Source organism: Eschrichtius robustus, chromosome 2 (genome assembly GCF_028021215.1).
Source record: "Eschrichtius robustus isolate mEscRob2 chromosome 2, mEscRob2.pri, whole genome shotgun sequence".
In the NCBI taxonomy this organism is placed as follows: Eukaryota; Metazoa; Chordata; class Mammalia; order Artiodactyla; family Eschrichtiidae; genus Eschrichtius; species Eschrichtius robustus.
Window position 1 is genome coordinate 112,539,442 of NC_090825.1, and position 20,862 is coordinate 112,560,303.

The 20,862-nt window shown below is 45.0% G+C and overlaps 1 protein-coding gene and 1 pseudogene across 3 annotated transcripts in view; one reads left to right on the forward strand and one right to left on the reverse strand.

The window, feature by feature from the left end:
• Positions 1 to 1,505: 1,505 nt before the first annotated feature.
• Positions 1,506 to 20,862, forward strand: part of PCBD2 (pterin-4 alpha-carbinolamine dehydratase 2) — a 47,739-nt gene continuing 28,382 nt past the window's right edge. Inside the window, exons 1-2 of one of the 3 annotated variants that reach the window (XM_068534429.1) lie at positions 1,506 to 1,722; positions 4,494 to 4,625. In XM_068534429.1, coding sequence (XP_068390530.1) covers positions 1,639 to 1,722; positions 4,494 to 4,625 — 216 coding nt within the window. In that variant the 5' untranslated portion in view covers positions 1,506 to 1,638. Of the gene's footprint in view, positions 1,723 to 4,492; positions 4,626 to 13,634; positions 13,690 to 20,862 lie in introns of those variants that run through there. The other 2 variants (XM_068534431.1, XM_068534430.1) reach the window with 2 other exon arrangements.
• LOC137755279 (small ribosomal subunit protein uS8-like) lies at positions 16,992 to 17,363 on the reverse strand (annotated as a pseudogene).

A 20,862-nucleotide genomic window follows, 5' to 3' on the forward strand; every position in this document is an offset into this window, starting at 1 on the left:
ACTGCTTTTCTCAACAGTGTCCATTACAGAGGATGTGGCCAGTAAATCTTTGCTAAGGGACTTAAATCCTGCTAAGAGACCTACATGTGAGGGCAGGGCATTCACAGCCCCTACTGGTGGGCATCACTTCCCCTGGGCCCTAACTAGCATCCTGCTGCTGCTTTCATGACTGGAGCTGACATGCCACAGTCTCGTACAGTGGTGTTAGGGAAGGAGAATGATGAAAGCAAACTACTGAAAATGATGAGGGGTCTCCAACTTGTTACCTCACAACTACCAGTTCATTTCTCAGTTCTCACTTTAATGAGCAAGTTTCTATAGCATTTTTCATGATCCTAAAAACCCAAAGTAAATATTGGAAATACAATTTCTAATTCCAACCCTTGTCTCTGTCCACCTAAGGCATCAGGCAAAGGAAACTAGAATGTCTTAGATAAATGCCTTGAGACCAGAGATATCTGATGAAGGTCTACAGCAAGATTGCTGAGTTTTCATCAAGTGGGCAAAAGTGAAGAAGATGGGTTGGGCCTTAAGTCTGAATTTTAGACTATTTTGGGTAAAAAGGCTTTATTTTTTCCAAGTCCACATGAGAAATAAAACCAAATGCTAGCGACTGCTAAGTTGAACTTAAATGGACTCGTTTTAAAACAATATTCTTGAGTGTATTGCTATGTCCTCTGCAAAAGTGCTTATATTATTAATTTGCTTAAACTATTTAGTAAAAAAAGATACAAGTGAATATACTAAAAAGCACTGAATTGTACACTTTAAAGGGTGAATTTTATGGTATGTGAATTACACCTCAAAAAGAAAAAAAGGCAAAAAAAGGAGGAATGATGATAAGAGAATAAAATACTAATACAAATATAAAAAAGAAAGAATACTACTTTTGTCGAAAAATAAATATATAAAAAAAAATTTATCTGAATCTGTCCACATGTATCTCCGAGGTGCCTAACTGTGTACCGTGCGTGTGCTACCTTTTAGAGAGCACTATGAGCTAGGTTTTCCAAATTATTTTATCTAGGCAAAGACAGATGAGCCAGTTTGCCCAGGGCAAATAACAGAGCCGAGCTCACTTTCCAACCGGCGGCTCCCTGCCTTATAAGGCCCTTATGTGGATCAATATGGTTCACTCAACCGCGAGCAGAGGGGAGTGGTCCCCAATCACCCCCCGCCCCTCTGCAGCTCATCTGTTCCTGCCCCTGCCTGCGCAGACTGTTCGCCCCACCGCCCAGAAGGGAGCCCAGCGCGGTCAGACGGTCGGCGACAACCCGAAGCCCGGACACCGGAGAGCGAAGCTGAGGTCCATCCTCATCGCCTCGCCAGGCCGCCTACCGCTCTCGCACAGGCGGGAAACGCGGGGATGACGGGGATGGGCCGCAGAGCCGGGGATGACAGCATCTGGGCCTGCGGAGGCCTGCCGGGGGCCTGCCGCGCGTCCGCCTAGATGCCAGCAGCGTCGCCGGCCACTGAAGCACCTGGGGGCCTTCCGGGGCAGGGCCGCGTCTGGGCCTGCGCGGCGCGGGGCCGGGTTGTGCGGGAAGTCCTGGGCCGTGGCTGGGAGCTGCCCGCTCGGCCCCTGACTCCGGGCAGGGGCGGGCAGGCAGCGCGCCGGGCAGCCCTCGGCCAGAGATTATGGCTGCGGCGCTGGGGGCGCGAGGGGCGACGCGGCGTTGGTTCGCGGCGCTGCGGGGCAGGAGCCAGAGCCTCGCGGCCATGGTGAGTGCCGAGGGCTCGCGGTGCGGGAGGAGGGCGAGGCCCCGGCGTGCCGGCCGAGGGCCGGAGGGACCGGGGCAGGCCCCGAAGTGGGCCGGGCCTTCGGGCTCGGACTTTGGGTAGCCACGTTTGGGCACCTGGCACCTGCCCGACGCGCTGGTCTGAGACAAGGGTGGCCGCAGCATCTGACAGTTTTCCCTTGGCCTAGAATTTCGTCGTAGCCTACGAAATTGCCAACCGGAAAACAAACCAGGACGACTTTCGTTAAAAAAAAAAAAAAGTGAATACGAAAAGTAGTGGTGAAAATATTTCACGGTTAGGTACTCTTCATGTGATTAAGGTGGCGTTGGGTCCTCTAGATTGTGCGCTCGGTGAGAGCAGGCACCGTCTCCGTCTCGGCTCGCTTGCTGTGAACGGGGCACTGAATGTTGAATTAACTCATTTGCCTTGGTGTTAATTTTTTTGAGGAATTACCAATAAATTATTTTTTTGGTTGCACATTGATTCTTTCCTCTTCCGAGGGGCGTCCTGTCCGTTTCCCCGCTTTAGAAGTTAACATATTGGGAGGTAAGTTAACTCCAGGGAAATTTTTAACTTGCAGCACCACCTAGTGGGAAAATACTGCATTAAACTCACCATTTCATTTTCTTAGATTGCTTGCCAGAGCCCATTTGGCAGTTTACGGTGAGAACAAGATGAGTGCTTACTGTCACCTAGGCGTGTACCAAGGCATACCTGTGTCTAGGGAGCTGGTGATCAAGTAAAATTATGGGGTTTGGGTAGGGATGAATGAGCAGCCGCGATTGGAGTGGCTGCCACGTGCCAGGCTCCCTGCTGGGTGCCTTCACACTTAAGATCTCTTTAAGCCTTTAAAAAATCTGCGCAGGTGGATATTGTAACATCCCCACTGTAGAACGCTGCTACTCAGTGAGAGGCTAAGTGATTAATTCAGCACCCACAGCTGAAAGTAACCAAGCTAGGCTTCGAATCAAGGTTGCTCTCCAAATCCTATGCTTTCCCCTGTCTCTCCCCACACCTCCCACAGGAAAAAAAAAAGTCCACCACAAAGGGTTCTGCAGAGGGTATGTCCCCAAGGGGACCATTTGTGTTATGTAGGTGAAGTGACTCCATTTCACAGTCCTGAACACGGTCCCTGTTCCTAGGCAGACATCTGTGGTGAGCACACATTGACCTCACTGGGGATGTGGATGGTGGAGAGGGCGGAGGAAAACAGCTCAGCGTGTGCTCCACAGACTCCGGGTGACTGCGGCATTGCCCACAACATGGTTCATAGTTTTCTTTGCAGCTACTCAGTGATTCCAAAATAGTTTGAGTTGAGTTAAAATATTTATTTAATAAAAATGTTAGCTTATTTCCTGTAGCAGGTCTTCATGTGAAATTTTTCAGAGCTGTCATTGTAAAGCTAATCGATACATTGGTTTTTAATAGTAAATGGTTTTTGATAACAAGCCTTTAAATGTTTTTCTTTAATTAAGAGGTATTCTCACTTTCTCTTTTGTTAGTTGTAGGGAAGGGAAGCTGGCCTAGCAAGGAAGAGAAACTAGAAAATTGGCTCATTAGCATCCTTTTGTCCTCCTTGTAGAATAAGTTGTCTTTAAGGTTACTTACTTTGCCTTCTTAATTGCATTGATGTCCGTGATAAAGGGTTGTAGGATTTCTGAAGTGGGAATGAGTTGAAGTTTCATGGCAGAGGATACAGCTCAGCCCCCGGTTGCCCTTTGATAAGGAGCCCTCACATTAGTTCAGTCTTTCTGGGTGCCAGTCCCTCCCTCATCTGAGACGATAGTAACCCTGCATATAGGGAAGGCAGGAGGTACTGGTGGGCACTTAATGCCAGAGCGAGAGCATAGCTCTTCTGACTTCTCCTGGAGTGTCCTTATCTTCTGTCTGACATGCTGCTTAGAGTTCTTTCAGTTAAAAAACAAATAGCATGGAAAGTGTGGGCCTGTTAACCAATAGAATTCCGGATTTGGGAATATCATCACCAGGATGAGTAGGAACGAGGTGGACAGTTGCGCACAAGTGCTTCCGACTGGGCAGTGCTCTGGCCAGACAGTTGAGGGAGTTTGTCTTACCGGTGTTTCTGAGAAAACTCACTCCACTAAAGCAGGGACTTTTTACCTGTAGTCCAGAGGGTCTGTGGACACCCAGAAGTTATTACACAAAATCCCCTGTAAATGTGCATTTGTTTTTTCCTCTTTGAGGGTTGGTTTTCATTACAATTGAAAGGGGATGGTGAACCCAGATAGTTGAGACTCATGTGAGTAAGGACTGAAGGCTACTAAGGTGCTGTGGGACCATCCAAAGAGCAGCAGACCAGGAGTTTAGAGCCCTGGGTTCCAATCCTGGTTCTGCCGATGGACTTGCAGGGTTTCCTCGGGTGGGTGTGTTTGCCGCAGTTTCCCAAGTCCTGGAGTGCTGGCCATTGGTGATGATCTTTGGTAAGATGGACAAATGGTTGATCTCAGCTGTGTCTGTAATAAACCAGAGAAGCTGAATTGTACAGTTTGAGTCATATGTAAGGGGTGATAAACCCACATACAATGGAGACAGCTTATTCTGTACAGAGCTAGCCTTGTTTTTGTCTGTTTTTTGAGAATTTTGTATTTTGAGAACAAAGGAATCAAAGATGGTTAGAAGTTGTTGCCCTTAAGACTTTTTTTCCACATCTCTACATAAGGTAAAGAGCAGTAAATTTATTTGAATTTAACCAAACCTCTACATTTCAGGTATTAAATGTGTTCTTTTCATAGTCAGCAGATGCTCACTGGTTGACAGCAGAGGAGAGGAACCGAGTTATACTTGACCTTAAAGCAGCAGGATGGTCGGAATTAAGTGAGAGAGATGCCATCTACAAAGAGTTCTCTTTCAAAAATTTTAATCAGGTAATTATTACATATTCCTGCTTGTGCCATGGTCTATTTTTGTCACCTTAGGCTGTAACTCTTTCTAATACTACTGGTTGTCTGGTGCCCTGTGGATCCAAGATCCAAATCCTTTCTTCCTTAAGAATTCAGTGATAGTTACTCCTTCCTTGTTGACAGTTGCTACCACCCAACTGGGTGATTCTCAGCTCTAGGGGAAGAGGGTGATTTGCGTGATTTGGAAAATCAGATTCTGAAACCACTATTGCTCTGATTTGGTGTTGGTTAGGATATTTAATTTCCTTTCAAATTTTGAATAACATTAACAGAGAGTGTGAGCTTTTTATACTGATCAGAAGGGGACATGAGTAGAAACGGTTGAGAAATATACACCTGCTTGACTGATTTCCCCTACTTTTCTTGGATGGTTGTCAAGTTTTCTTTCTCCTTATAGTTGCATTTCTGTCTCTAAATCATCTCCCAAGCTGCACCCTCTTCTCAGATTGGCTCATTTTCTCCAAGCCCAATAGCCAGCCCTTGAAGCTTTTCTTTCTTTCTAATAAATAAATTTATTTATTTATTTATTTATGGCTGTGTTGGGTCTTCGTTGCTGCGCGTGGGCTTTCTCTAGTTGTGGTGAGCGGGGGCTACTCTTCGTTGCGGTGTGCGGGCTTCTCATTGCAGTGGCTTCTCTTGTTGCAGAGCATGGGCTCTAGGCACGTGGGCTTAAGTAGTTGTGGCTCGCAGGCTCTAGAGCGCAGGCTCAGTAGCTGTGGCGCACGGGCTTAGTTACTCCGCAGCCTATGGGATCTTTCCGGAACAGGGCTCGAACCCGTGTCCCCTGCATTGGCAGGCGGATTCTTAACCACTGCGCCACCAGGGAAGTCCTGAAGCTTTTCTTAAAAGCTGGTCCCTGCCTTGGATATTCAGCCTTAACAGGGGAACTGTTCCATTAGGGCCCCACCCTGTTTAGAGAGTCATCTCCCATCAGTTCTTACTCCATTGCATTTATATAAGGTCAGTGCTTTAGACTATTCCATGATTGTTCAGTTAGTTTGATAATCCTCTGGACAGATTTATTGATTTTATTTATATTAGGTGTCAGCATCTAGAAGGCAGAGATCCCGTTGGCTTAAATAACTGTCTGTTGTACATAACACAGTTCTGGGTACAAACAAGCATTTGATAAATGCAGACATTGATTACAGTGTTTGCTCATTTCTGGAAGGGTGTGTGAGGACCAGATTTCCACCAAAGAAACCTTGACATGTTTTCCTAGTAAATGCCGTTGGCTCCACTGTGCTGCATGCCCTATTCTGGTCTCCATCCATCTGGCTACCAGCCTTCTGCTGTGTCTCTAGCTCCTGAGGAAACCTGGACCAAGCCGACTCCTTGTCCCTGCTGCCCCACATGCTCAATGGCTCTTGTCAGGGGCTTAGCACTCTGTGGCTGGTGGCAGGGAATCCTATTGGTACAGTAAGCTTGTGCATAAGCTCTAGGTAGCATTTTCCAAGCTTATTAAAATTCTTTAAGCCTGGGCTAATTTATTGGGCTTGAACATGTGGCTTAAAGTACTTGAGTAGTGTTGCCTTAGACTCTGCCCATGAGCCAGTCATCCAGCCCCACTCTAACCTTGTGCTCAGGGTACTTTCGGAAATGGTGGGGGGAAGGGAAGCTGTGCAGGGTATCCTTGATTAATTGTAACGTTATTCACCAGGACATTTAATTTTCTTGGCTTCCCCCCACCTCCCCACTCACCTTTTAGGAGAAAGAGGCAGACGACAAGGAAATCAGCTGATGTCAGGGAATGTATCCAGAGAACCAGCACTGATATTATATCCTGGGGTTGGTTTTCTAGCCAGGCTCCTATGACTTCTGCATGTAATGGCCTGTAGTGGCAACTGATGTCATGACAAGTGTCAGTGCCCACCAGCCAAAGACCACCAGGAACATACCAATAGCTGAACAAGTTAGGCTTATTGCTTGTTGCGGTGAGGAAGGGTGCACACCATAGGGAACTGTGGGGCATCTCAGGAAGACGGTGTTGGAAAGACTTACTACCGGATTTGAGCTGGTGTTGGTGATTTTGGAGTCTTTAAGGATCAGAGCTTTGCTCTGGGTTGGGTGCTGTCTGCACGTGGGCTCTTCTATGATTCACTATTTTAATAAATCTTACCGAGAGGGAGAATGGACTAAAGTGGGGCCAAAGCTGAAACTGGTAAAGAAGCAACAGTCACTTATTAGCCAGGAGAGGTGGGTGTTTGGTATTTTGTGATTTGGACAATGTTCGTGTTTTGTGTTGAGATATCATTGCAGAGTGATATCTGTGATACTCCGCATTACATTATTGTCATGATTACAATAATCATTACAAGAGTGGTTTTATTTTTGTCCTAATCCTTCATGGTCACAGAGTGGCCTTGTCTGATGTTGCTGTTGCTGTTCAGCACTGAGGCCTAGGTTTGAGTACCCGGCTGGCTCCTAGCAACTTGGAGGCCTAGGTGGTAGTCCAGGCCAGCTCCCAGGTGTCAGGGCTGCTTTTCCCTTTTTCGCAACTAATGTTTAGAGTGATGACCCTCTGGCACTGATGGATCCTCACTTATCTTTCATTTATTTTTCAATACAGAAAAGGTATTTTTTAAAATTATAAAGCAGTGATATAAAACATTAAAATAGGATGGTGTAAATAAAAATTTTCCCATTGCAACTACTTCCATCTTTTTACCTATTCTCTTCTAGTCTTTCTCCATATGTATAGTTTATTCACAATGTGGCAATTGTACAAGCAGTTAAAGTTTTTTAAAGTAGTTTAATTTTTATTGTAAAAGTAATATTCATTAACAGATATTTATTAAGCACCTTCTCTGTGCCAGGCACTATTCTAAGCTCATGTAGCTCCCTTTCTAGCAGAGAAGACAGACAATAAACAAATGAACAAATAATATAACTTCACATAGTGACTAAGTCATGAGGGAGAATAAAGTAGAATATTGGGATGGAGAGTGACAGAGGGGTGAGCACACTATTTAAGATGGGGGGGGCTGGAAAGGCCTCTCTGGGGAGGGAACATCTGAGGCCTGTGTAATGTGAGGGAGCTGAGCGTGTGAAGACCGAAGGAAGAGCATTTCTGGTGGAGAGACAGCAAGTACCAAATTCCTGGAGCAGGAGTGATCTTGGTGTGATTGAGGAAGAGCCAGGGGGCCAGTTTCTGGAGTGGACAGAAAGGAGAAGAGGCCGAAGAGAGGGAGGGGCCAGAGCACTGGAGCCTTGTGCAAGGAGTTGGATTTTATTCTGTGAAGGAAAGCTCTTGGAGGATTTCAGGCAGTGAAGTGCCATTATTCAGTTTTTGTTCTAAAAAGATCACCCTGGCTGTTCTGCTGTGAACAGATGGTAGAAGGGCAAGAGTGGCAGCAGGCAGAATGTATAGGTTGCCATGTGATAGGCTAGGCAAGAGATGGTGAGAGACTATGGGGGAAGCAGTGGAATGTGGAGAGAAACGCAGGATTTCTCATTTATTTTAAAGATAGAACAGTCCAGACTTGCTGTTAGATTGGATGTGGGGGAAGGAGAGGGTCAAGGATGATCCCAAGGTTTTGGTTCAAGCTGTAGGGTAAAGGGTGGTGCCACTGGTACCATTTACTTGGCTGGGGAAAGTGGAGTGGAGAGCAGGGTAGGGAATTAAGAATTCCGTTTTGGACATGTCAGGTTTGAGATACTTACCAGTCACCCAAGTGGCAATATTGGATCGGCAGTTGGTGATATGAGGTCAGAGTTCAGGCTGGGGATAACAGTTTGAGAGCCGTCAGAGGGGATGATTGTCCTGGATCGGCAAAAGGGGGCAGGTGGAGGTGCAGGCACGGTACATCCATTGTGATAGGAAAGAGGCTGAGTGTATGTGTACAGATGCAGGTAGGTTGCCACGTTTGTCTTGGGAAGAAGAGGTAGTTTTCTCTTCTGATTGCTTCTATTTTTTTTAGTGAAGTCATCAGTTGAGAATGAGTCGGGGTGGGAGGGAGGAGTGTTGGAGATCTGGGAAAATAGGAAAAGGCATGAAATAGTCCTCTTAGAGACTAAGACAGTGAAGGAACTGTGAAATGTGGTCGGTTGCTGGGCAGTTCTCAGTGTCACTGGAGATTTATGGGCGAACATTTAAGGTGAAGATCTTGTGTGTTTTGTCCAGCCATGTTCAGCTGCTTGGGCACAGGCTTGGAGTAGGTGCAGGGTTGGGCTTAACAAGGGCTGAACTTTTTTTTGTTTTTTAATTTATTTTATTGAGGTATAGTTGATTTACAATGTTGTGTTAATATCTGCTGTATGGTGATTCAGCTGTATACACGCGTGCACGCGCACACACACACATACATATTCTTTTTCAAATTCTTTTCTATTATGGTTTATCACAGGATATCCCTGTGCTGTACAGTAGGACCTTGTTGTTTATCCACTCTCTATGTAATAGTTTGCGTCTATTAAACACAAACTCCCAGTCTATCCCTCCCCCACCCCCTTCTTCCTTGGCAACCACAAGTCTGTCCTCTATGTCTCTGAGTCTGTTTCTGTTTCGTGGATAGGTTCATTTATGTTGTATTTTAGATTCCACATATAAGTGATAGCATATGATATTTGTCTTTCTCTTTCTGACTTACTTCACTTAGTATAATAATTTCTAGGTCCATCCACGTTGTTGCAAATGGCATTATTTCATTCTTTTTTATGGCTGAGTAATATTCCATTGTAGATATGTACCACATCTTCTTTATCCATTCATCTGTCAGGGGACATTTACGTTGTTTCCATGTCTTGGCTATTGTAAATAGTGCTGCAATGAACATCGGGGGATGCATGTATCCTTTTGAATTATAGTTTTGTCCTGATATATGCTCAGGAGTGGGATTGCTGGATCATATGGCAACTCTATTTTTAGTTTTTTTGAGGAACCTCCAAACTGTTTTCCATAGTGGCTGCACCAATTTACATTCCCACTAACAGTGTAGGAAGGTTTCGTTTTCTCCACACCCTCTCCAGCATTTGTTATTTGTAGACTTTTTCATGGTGGCCATTCTTACTGGTGTGAGGTGGTACCTCATTGTAGTTTTGATTTGCATTTCTCTAATAAGTAACGATGTTGAGCATCTTTTCATGTGCCTGTTGGCCATCTGTATGTCTTCTTTGGAGAAACGTCTATTTAGGTCTTCAGCCCATTTTTCGAATGGGTTGTTTGTTTTCTTTGTTATTGAGTTGTATGAGCTGTTAACAAGGGCTGAACTTTGCCAGATGAGTACAGTGGAGGAACAGGGGGCAAGGAAACTAAGGATGTGTGCAAGGGAGGGTCAAAACATTGGACTTTGGAGTCTAAGCTGGTGAGGAGGGAAGTGCAGTCGTGATGTGGGAGATGGAGAGTGAAGAGGTCGGAGTGTCAAGTAATATAACCTTTTTGGAGAGCAATTGGGTGATGTCTATCAACTTTTAGAATACCCATTGTCCAACAATACCCATTGTACGAATCTAGAAATTTATCTTCTAGGTACCGTCCCCTGTGTATGCCAGATGGGTATGAGAAGATGTCCACTCTAGCCTGTGAACCTGTAACTTTTTATTGTGAGCAGGCATTTCCACATGCGTGTGTATGCCTTGCTAAGACCATGTCTCCCTCACTGCAGCCCTGCCCTTAGCAGGAGTTAGGGGAGGCCCACTGTGCTGCATGTGACAGCACCTCTCCTGGCCTCAGCTTTACACGCTGGAGGGAGCTGTGGTCAGAACTGATGACCCCCATCTCCTCTATGAGACTTCACACTGGGTATTAGCATGTATTTTTTTTTTAGTCTTTGCTGAATATATAGGTAAAAAATGTTCTGTTTTGTTTGCTCAATAGGGTAAGAACATTTTCCAGTTCTTTACATAGTCTTGTCTTTTTACTTACAGTAAACCTTCAGGAGTAAGATTACACTTGTTGGGTGTTACTGTTTTTTTTTTTTTTTGGCCGTGCCTTGCAGCGTGTGGGATGTTAGTTCCCCAACCAGGGATGGAACCCGCGCCCCCTGCAGTGGAAGCACGGAATCTCAACCATTGGACCACCTGGGAAGTCCGGAGTGTTACAGTTTTTAAGTGGTTTGCTTATGTAGCGTGTGTGAAATGGTATTATAAGTTTGCTTTAGAATCCATTTCTTTTATTACTATAGAAATTGAACCATACATTTTAGAAACCTTTTCATTGACCCTGGATGGAAAAGCTACTTCTCAAAGCTTTGGGTTATTCTAGGTTTTACCATAAGAAGTAGCTAGTAAAATATATTTGGACTTTTTTCCTCTTAGAGGTTTTATTCCAAGATATGGTTAGTTCCAAAGAGTCCACATGCATTTGATAGCTCAGATTGGCGCAAATACTTAGCGAATATAAATGTGAAAATTCCCGAGGGATCCTAATGGCGTAGGTGGATGAAGTGGCCCTGGGTTTTGGTTGCTGTTAGCCCACTGTCTTTCCTCGGTGGCGGTGCAAAGGTAATGGTGAGACTCCATGAGTATTCCGAGCATGGCAGTGCCAGGGCCGAGGCAGGAAGTTGCGACACTTGGAGTACTTGGACTTAGGGTGGGGTTGGCATTTGTAAAGGAGTTTTGCTTTTCTTCTGTTCATGTAGACATAAGGAGGGAGAGGTCTCTGAGTGACATGTAAACGTATTCTTAGGTGTTTGGCAACTGCAGGGTGATAGTGTTGAAAGAACAAAATGTCAGTTAGAAATGTGGGTGTGAGCCTTCCATAAAGATACATTTTGTTAGGCATTGTCATGTGGGGACAAGTGGGAAGCTTACAAAATCAGAGGAAATGGGTTTCCCTGGTGACGCAGTGGTTAAGAATCCGCCTGCCAATGCAGGGGACACGGGTTCGAGCCCTGGTCTGGGAAGATCCCACATGCCGTGGAGCAACTAAGCCCTTGTGCCACGACTGCTGAGCCTGCACTCTAGAGCCCGTGAGCCACAACTACTGAGCCTGCAAGCCACAACTACTGAAGCCCACGTGCCTAGAGCCCATGCTCTGCAACAAGAGAAGCCACTGCAGTGAGAAGCCCGCGCACCGCAACAAAGAGTAGCCCCCACTCGCTGCAACTAGAGAAAGCCTGTGGGCAGCAACGAAGACCCAAAGCAGCCAAAAATTTAAAAAAAAAAAAAAAAAAATCAGAGGAAATTTTATGCTTTGGAAGCAGGTTTAGAAGATGAGGCTTTGAACCCAGGCAACAGCTACTTCAGATGCCAGCAGGTGGAGCCCTCCAGGGCAGGAGCCCAGGTGGGCCAGGCGGCATCACAGCCCCCTGGGAAGGCTGTCCCCAGTCTCTCATTCTTGGATACTGGACCACCCCTGTTCAGCGCAGAAACAAACTTAGTATCAGGAATAGGTAAGAGTGGGGGTGGGGCAGCTGACCTAGTTTGGTACCTTCTGGGTGAATGAAGAGTTCTGGGTGGAGGAGATAAGGAGTTTCCACTTGGTAATGGAGAGCAGGTTTGATTCATGAGAGAGGGACTGAGCTTTGTGAGAAAGAACTGTAATTCTCTGCATTCCAGGAGAAGCTCCTGTACCTTGTCTGTGCTTTATTAGGGGTGCCTGCCTGCAGGGTATTCAATTTTGTTAGATGGAATCTTATGAACTGGCTGATATTCAGCCAGATTTGACCTACAAAAATGGCTCTTTTACATGGTTCAGTCTAATAGCTTGTCCAAGTTGAGTATCTCTCACAGGGCAGGGTCCAAGCTCTATTTGTGCTATGTCTTGTTCAGCACATTTTGGTTAATGTAACTGCTGCTGTTAAAAGATTTCTGGCGCTGGAGTAGGGAGAGGGCTTCTGAATGGCCTCGGCGGTGGTGACAATGGTGGAGGAGTGGGGTTCTGTGTGTCTAGGAGCAGTAACACCCACCATATGTGAGTTTGGGGTTTGTAAAATGGTTTCTATTCCTGTGCCTGGAGCTCCTGCTGTAGAGCAGTTGAAAGTTACTGTTGCTGACTTACTTTGTAAAGATGTTTTATTGAGGAATTTGATAATAGGCTTATGGTTAACATTCTGAAACACTTCGTGAAGTCAAAGGCTTGTTGATACCAGAAGACAGACAACTGTTAATGAAAATCTTAACGATCCTCGCAGGACATGGGTGGAGGTCTCAGGCACTCTCCTTGTGAACGAATTAGTTCAGTTTTTATTGTTCATTAAGTTATGAGTCAGTAATTCAGTAATATAAATGTCACATCTGAGCGCTCTTGAAAGTGGATATTCACTGCCTGGTGAGGGTAAAGAAACACTCTCAGTGAGGGTGTTCCTAAGGCTTTGGCATCATATAGGTTAGAAAGTGTCATTTTGCTTTTAAAGTTTAGGCTATTATCTGTGTGTCTGGGAGCCAGGGAAAGTGAAAACTTGTCTGATTATCACACCAGTTGCTTGCTCTTAACATGTGCCCACTGATGGGCTTTTTTAGCCAACTAGAAACCTGAGAAAGTGTTCACAGTTGTCATTGGTGTAGAGAGTAGAGATGCTACCTTTTAGTAAACTTTACCTGAAATTTGGGAAGCTAATAAGAATATCTGCGTGGTGTATTCATGTTGGTTTTCACTCTGAAGTTATTCCTGGAGTCCCGGGGAGCCCCAGGCAGGACACGCTGATGTTGTCAGGTGGTGGCTGGGACGTTGGTTTGGTATCCACCAGGGTAGGGAAATTAGAGCCTAAAATGTTATCCTTTGGAGTCTGGCTTCTGCTGTTTATGTCATAGAAGAGGTTTAGAGCTGATGTGTATTTGTAAAAACACATGTGATAGATAGATGAGGGGAAATGTAAAACAGGTGTAAAAAATGCAAATATGACACCACACCGCAATGTGAAAATGCTGTGGTCATTACACCATCCTTTAATAAAAATGGACTTTTAACTGCATCGTTTTTTCTTAGTAGTATAGTAAACCTTCTGTTTACACAACTTCGCCTGAGTATTTTGTAAAAGTCAAACAGCCAAGAAATATAATTTCCTCAAAAGTCTTTGTCTTGCCCTTTTACAGATGGCGTAAAATCAGGTGTGTAAAAAATGAAAAGCAGTTTGAGCTGACGTGAAAGGTATTTCAGATTTATGCTTTGCAGATGATATTGGTATGATTAATGCATTCATTACTTTTTTTTGTTGCTTTTCACAGATAATGTACATGATGCATGGAAAATGTTGTGGATTTAAATCTTTGCCAGGTTTAGACTGTGACTATCAACAGATGTTATCATATAAGTACTATAATTATAAAATAAAAAATTTGTCATGAAATGCATTGACATAAATTTCATTTATGTAAATTGCTTTCATTAGTATAAAACCTTAGTGTAGCTGTTAGGGTTTGTGAAGCACTTTAGATGAGATTAACTTGGTATAATGTGGTCACAAATGGGCTGCTTTAAATTTAACTGACAAGAAAATAACACTCAAAAGTTAGGAAATTACTGAGGCATTTGTTTTCAGCCTGCGTTGCTGGTACCGCTTAAATAGGCTGAATATGAATTAATAACAATGGACTGCTGGCTCGATAATTACGGAAAATAATTTAAGGAGACCTTAAGTAATCACTTAAAAGTATTTTGGTCTTGTTTTCTGTTCTGTTTCTGTTTTTCTTTGGTATGCCACTCCATTGTTTCAGTACAGCCATTATCAATAGTGTTTAGGTTTGCACAGCAAGAGTTTTGTCAATAGAGTTTTGGTGCATTAGGGCCATGACATAGAAACTTGCATTCAGCTGTTTTGAAATACGGACCTTGGTTGCCTGATGAAGAGGCTTTATCAACTCTTTATCAGCTCTTCCGAGCAGCAGCTACAACGCTGCACTCACGTTTCTGTGGCCAGGTGGTGACCAGTGGCTTTCTCACCTCAGGAGGCAGGTGGCCTACCAGAGCTCACCCTGGCTTTGAGCTCTCTGTGTGTTGCTCTTTTCTCTACATCCTTTTAAACAAAACAAAGCAATGCATCCTCTTCCCTGTTTTGCAGATAATTTACCATCATATTGCCCTTCTGATCCAGGCTGGAATGGGCCATTCTAACTAATTCACTAAAATTAGTCCTCTGAATTTTACAGAAGGACACTGAACCAGACTGTGATCATGGACTTGCTGTGGTCACACGGGGTCATGTCACAGTTAGTGGGCGCCAGACTCATCTCTGGTTCCCACAGCAACATTTTTAGATCCTACTGTGATATAGAAAGGTGTTTTTGTTTATTTTTTGATTTCTTCTGGGAGATATCTTGTTTTCCAAGGACTGCTTGTTGGATTTCTTTTCTGCCTTAGATGGGTTTGACAATACTTCCCTGAGAAAGGGGCTGTTCACCAGCTAGGACAAACAAAGCTGTGCTTGTGCGGGAGCAACCCGGGTATCACTGTTGATCAGACGTCATTTAATTGTATCGTTAAAATCAGTCTTATCAAAACAGCAAACGCCACTAATGAATCAGTTTGCTCCTGTGCTCTCAGCCAGTAAGGCAGGATTGTGGCCTTCTACCATATCATTCATCAAACTGACTTCAAATGCCCTGTCCTCGCCACTGCTGCACTGGCCATGGACATGCACCAGGTGCCTGGAGCAGACCCAGCTGGGGCTGGGCTGGGAGCCACGTGGTCTCCCCACTGAGAGCCAGAGGGCCTGGCTCTGTCAGGATCAGAGAGCGTAGTGAGGTCCTTGAGCCAGCAACCACTGAGGGGCTGGCACTGCTCTGGGCCCAAGGCGTGGAAGGAGGAAGATGCAAAAGAAGCAACTGATTCCGTTCCCGCCCAGAAGAATTCCCAGTTTTGTTGGGGAGGTGGAACATCTGCCTTGTATAAGATATTGATAGTTGATTTTTAAAAATATTTATCTATTTATTTATTTATTTCGGTTGTGCCGGGTCTTAGTTGCGGCATGCGGGATCTTTACTTGTGGCACGCGGACTTCTTAGTTGTGGCATGCATGCGGGATCTAGTTCCCTGACCAGGGATCAAACCCGGGCCCCCTGAACTGAGAGCACGGAGTCTTACCCGCTGGACCACCAGGGAAGTCCTGATAGTTGATTTTTAAAATTGTCATGCTAACTGGGCACTAAAATCTGAAATACTAAGAAGCTGAAAGGTGTAATCCAGGAAGTCTGCCTGGAGAGGGGGAGTTTTGATAGGTCTGATAGGTTTTTTTGAAGGAAGGAGCTACGGGGGAGGGGTCAGCAGGTGGCACAGGTCAGGGACAGGGAGAAAGAGGGCACATCTTATTTGTAATGTGTGGGGGAAGTGAGGGCCCTATGATTGGTTCAGTGAGCTGGGCTAAAGATTGGCATGGAGGGTCCTTGTGGTGCTCTCTCCCTCGTTCAGCATTGCCTCAGCTTTAAGGTATCTGAAAGCAAACGCTTGTCTTTCTGTCTTTCCTACAAGAAAGTTTCCTAAAAGAAACTTGTTTGTTTGTCTCAGCAGGACCACCATTCTCTCAAGCACCCAGACGTGAAACTGAAGAATTATCTTGGTGATCAGTCACCAGGAACTGGTCAGGGACTGTGCTTGGTCTGGGTGCACCTCTCCTCCCCCTAGCGCTCCGGCAGGAGCTTCCTCGTGGCTTTTTACTTCTAGGCCCTCTCTGCCTTCATTGGCCTGCATGCTGTTTTACTGTGACCAAGTTGGTCTCTGCTCAGAAAATCCCAGTTCCTTTCTGTTACGTCTTACAAGACATCATCTTCTCAGAGGTTTTCAAAGCTGCCCACAGTCTCTAACCTTACCTCTCATTACTTCTCTGTAAGAGGCCTCTTTAGTCTGTTAGAGATTAGAACTGTAAGGTACCTGAGAGGTCAGCTAGTCGTCCCTTTCACTGAAGAAGTGGGGAAGCCAAGGACAGGGGGGCAAAAACATTAGTGGCCATACTGGAACTGGAGCTAACACTTATAGTATAGTAGGGGAGGGAGAGCATAAACAAAGAAAATAATGCATATATAATTGCCAGTTATGGTAAGTGCCATGAAGAAACATCCTAATAGCTAATGCTTAATGAACACTCCAACTTTGGGCCAGGCACTATGTTGTAAGGACTTTACATGTATTTATTCATTTAATCCTCACAAAACCGTGTCTTGAAGAGGATATTTACCTCATTTTACAGATAAGGGTACCAAAGTTTAGATTAAGTGACTTTCCCAGGGCCCCACAGTGGAGTTGGGATTTGATCCAGGCAATCCCTTCCATTTGCCAGTGTGGATACTGCCTCTCCAGCAGAAGAGACAGCTGAGAGAGAGAAAATGGGAAAACCAAATTCAGTTGGAGGAGAGCTGTCAGGGAAGACCTCTCTAAGGAACTGATAAGCTGATGCATTTCTTTTTCTTTTATTTCCTTTGTCCATTGAGGCATTTCATTTGCACGTGTGTACTACATCCCTAGGAAAAGAATCCCAGGATTTTCTTTCCTGTGTTTTGTTTTGCTGCTTCTCTGTCCATGATGCCAGCTGAGGTTGTCAGTATAATGAAACCAAATGGGCAATCTGCCATTTTTTTAGATCTTTGAGTTGCACATCAAATCTGGGACTGATCACTCCACACTTGTTTAACCTGCCCATGAGGTTCACAACAGTTTTCCCAGCTCTGTGGTCATCAGTGATTTCAAATTCGCCAGTGTAACCATTCTTCGTTATTACTGTTAGAAACTGGACGATGACTTTGGAGCACAGTCTAGTAAGAAGCTGGTGTTTGCATCTCTTTGGCATCATTGATGTTCTTGAGAGCATCAGCCAGGACATTCACGTGCACCAATATGGCGGGCCAGAAAGGTGACAGGAAGAGGACAGGAGGGGTGAGGCCATGGTGTTATGGGAAGTGGGCAGGCTGTTTGAGGACTTAGAGGATGAAGTGGAGGTGGGAGGGGGCAAAAAATCACATGAGGAGAATAGTAAGGAGGCTGTTGCATTCATCCAGGTGAGACATCATCACTAGGTGGACACAGCAGGAGATTCTGGACTGGATAGTGACAGAGGGGAAGCAGAGAGGTATAGAGGTTGGAGCTGCTTTTAGTAGTTTATATGAGCAGGAACCAATGATGCCACACATAACACTTACAGGGAATAAAAATATCAAGAGAAAACCCAAGTTTCTCTACAAGGGAGGAGTGGTGATGGGTGGTGAGGAAGAAGAGCAGGGAGTGTTAAGTATGACTTCCAGGTTTAGGACCTGAGGAACTGGGTGGTTGGAAGGGACATTTACTGAGCTGGGGAGGTGTGGGAAAGGAACAGGATTGGTGTGCAGGGATCAAGGTTTCTGGTATGGATATTGTTACGTGTGCGTTGCTATGAGACATCCCAGTGTCAACCCTAAGAAGGTAGTTTTGTGTCTGGGTTGTAGATAATTGGGGAGACATAGGTGTGTATGGAACCAAGCCAATGTAATGGATGAGGTTACCCAGGCAGAAATTATAGTGTGAGAAGAGAAGAGGGCTCAGAACTCAGTCCATTTAGGGGTTGGATAGACGAGGAAGTGTTGGCAGAAGACTGAGAAAGACTTTATAGTGAAATAGGAAGAAAATCAGGCCAGTGTTGTACACAGAATCCAGAAGAAGATGATGTTTTAAAAGGGAGAGAGGGGGCTTCCCTGGTGGCGTGGCGGTTAAGAATCTGCCTCCCAATGCAGGGGACACGGGTGCGAGCCCTGGTCTGGGAAGATCCCACATGCCGCGGAACAACTAAGCCCATGTGCCACAACTACTTAGGCTGTGCTCTAGAGCCCATGAGCCACAACTACTGAGCCCGCGTGCCACAACTACTGAAGCCTGCGAGCCTAGAGCCTGTGCTCTGCAACAAGAGAAGCCACTGCAATGAGAAGCCTGCACTCTGCAACGAAAGGGTAGCCCCCGCTCGCTGCAACTAGAGAAAGCCCGTGCACAGCAATGAAAATCCAATGCAGCCAAAAATAAACAAATTAAATAAATAAATTTTTTCAAAAAAGGGAGAGAGGAATCAGTTCTGCTGACACTCCAAGTAAGATGAGTACCAAAAGGTGATCACGCATTAAGCAACATGGAGGTCATCAGTGGCCATAGGAAGGATGGTTTGTGTGGGATGGGGGTGCAGGGCAGACTGGAGAGGAAGTGGAGCTCATGTGCCTTACATAGATCTTTGTAGCCACAGACATTAGTCTCTTGTCTGTTCTGTTTGTAATTCAGCCCTTGCATTATCCTATTTGTTGGTGGTTTTCTTTCAGCCTTGTTTTGATATTAAACCTGTGAACATTAGCGCTAGGACGGATGAGGCTATTGAGGCCCAGTGGTGAAGTTGACAGTGAACCAGTGGCGGGATTAGGATGTAAGTGCAGCTTAAATCATGCAACAGAGGAATGTGACTACTTACTTTTGTCTCTCTGCATCTAACATATAAGTGCCTTGAGGGCGAAGACTTGGGTTGTGCTTGTGTACCTCTCCTACAGTGCCCTCCCAGTGTTACCTAGGTAATTTGAATACACGAAGCCCCTTGATTGGGCTCACATAGGTGATCCTAGTCAGCGCCCTTAGCCCCAGGGGAGCATAGTGCTTTTGTCTCCTACAGGTCACTACCTAAAACCCTTTCTCACCAGGGACTTCTCCTCTCTCTCGTTTCCTTACTCCTTAAACACAGATGTTTCCTAACAGTGACCAACTTACTTGGCTGCTAAGTTGTTATGTATGATGGGATGATCTTTAGGGCCGTGGCACCCTTCCCAGAAGAACAGCATTGATTGTGCCTCTGTTCTGCAGGCAGTTTTGAAGTGTCGGAGAAAGAAATGGGCCACTTGTGGCATCGCTAGTAAATCACCTCCAACAAGGAGAGGCTGAGGTTGGCACTTACTCGGTATTGTGGCTCCACAGCTTCGACCACCCACACCCAGTCTTTTGTAAATCTCGGTGTCCTGAGGGACCGCGGCGGGTTCTGCCAGGACTCCACAGAGCATCACGCTGCTGCAGGCCTTCTACCTGTTACCCATTAGGCACTCATTTTTGTTTCACGACAGTTCTTTTAATGTCAGATTCCTTTCCTTTTCTGGGACCACTGGTCCAGCCCTCTTGGCTGATTTTCTTTTCTTTTTCTGTTCTTTTCAAATCATAACTTGGTGGCGTTCCAGATAGAAAAGTTTTAAAAGTTTATTTGATACATTTTTTAAGGAATTATTTAAAAAGTTTTTGATGTAAAAATGTTGCCTTAAGGTCACTCTGTAATACAGGTTTTTAAGGTCATACCTGTAATACAGGTAACTCTTTAATGTTGCATTATTTACCAGAAATGCAGCCAAGTCAGTTTTCTTTTTGACAGTTTGGAGAGTCACAAAGTATTTTATGAACTAATGAGTGTTTTCCAGGCGTTAGTAGCTCATTGTTGGGTGACCTGGGAAATAATGTAGGTGGTTTCATTGAAGCTTTCCAGCAGCCTTGCAGGGTTGGGTATTAGGAAGCCCAGGTTACTAATGGTAAGAAGGAACCTGCTCAAACGTACAGATGAAGCAGTGAGGCGCCGTCCTTCCAAGACCAGGCTTCCCACTTACTCTAAGGCCACAGCCCTTCTCTAACCCAAGTCTATATTTTGAAGGGTTGTGGGGTAATTCAGGATATGGATTGCTGTTCTATTTAGGAATGTCCTAGACCTTTGAATGAACAACTCTGCTGTTCAAAATTGAGTCTGTTTCTTTGTTCTATTTAGGAAACAGTGTTTATTTTGGAGGGCTTAAAAGAGGCAATGTGTTCTTTGCATATTTTGAAGAAAAGGATAGCCAGCTACTGATAGGAACTTGACCTGTAAATTGCTACATGGTTCCCATGCCCTGCCCTGAAAGCATTAGTTTATAATACTTGATTGATCAGTTATTTGTCCTAAGTCAGTTACAGATTGGAGGTCAACTTCTACCTGGAGGGGGAAGTCTCTTCCAGATAAAAGGTCTGCAAAGAGCAGCTAAAAACTTAACTTGGCAAATTAGAACTCGGTGTAGAGAAGATGAACTTCTGCACTGAGAGACCCCAGCTTTCTGAGCCACTGACCATACAGTTGTGGATACAGGTGTGTAGAAGAGAGGGCCATTGTAATTCTAAATGTCTTAAACTGTGATTCTGTTGTGTAAGCTTGAGAATGAGTCTCTTCCATCTTCCTATTTGTTTAAAACTGCAAGCTTTAAATAGAAGGGTTTAACGTTTATGGATTACTCATACCCCACAGAGATCAGCCAGGCCTCTCTCTCTTACGGGAATGATAGCACCCTGTTTCGTTTGTGTGGTCTGTTTAGCTTGTTAATAAATACA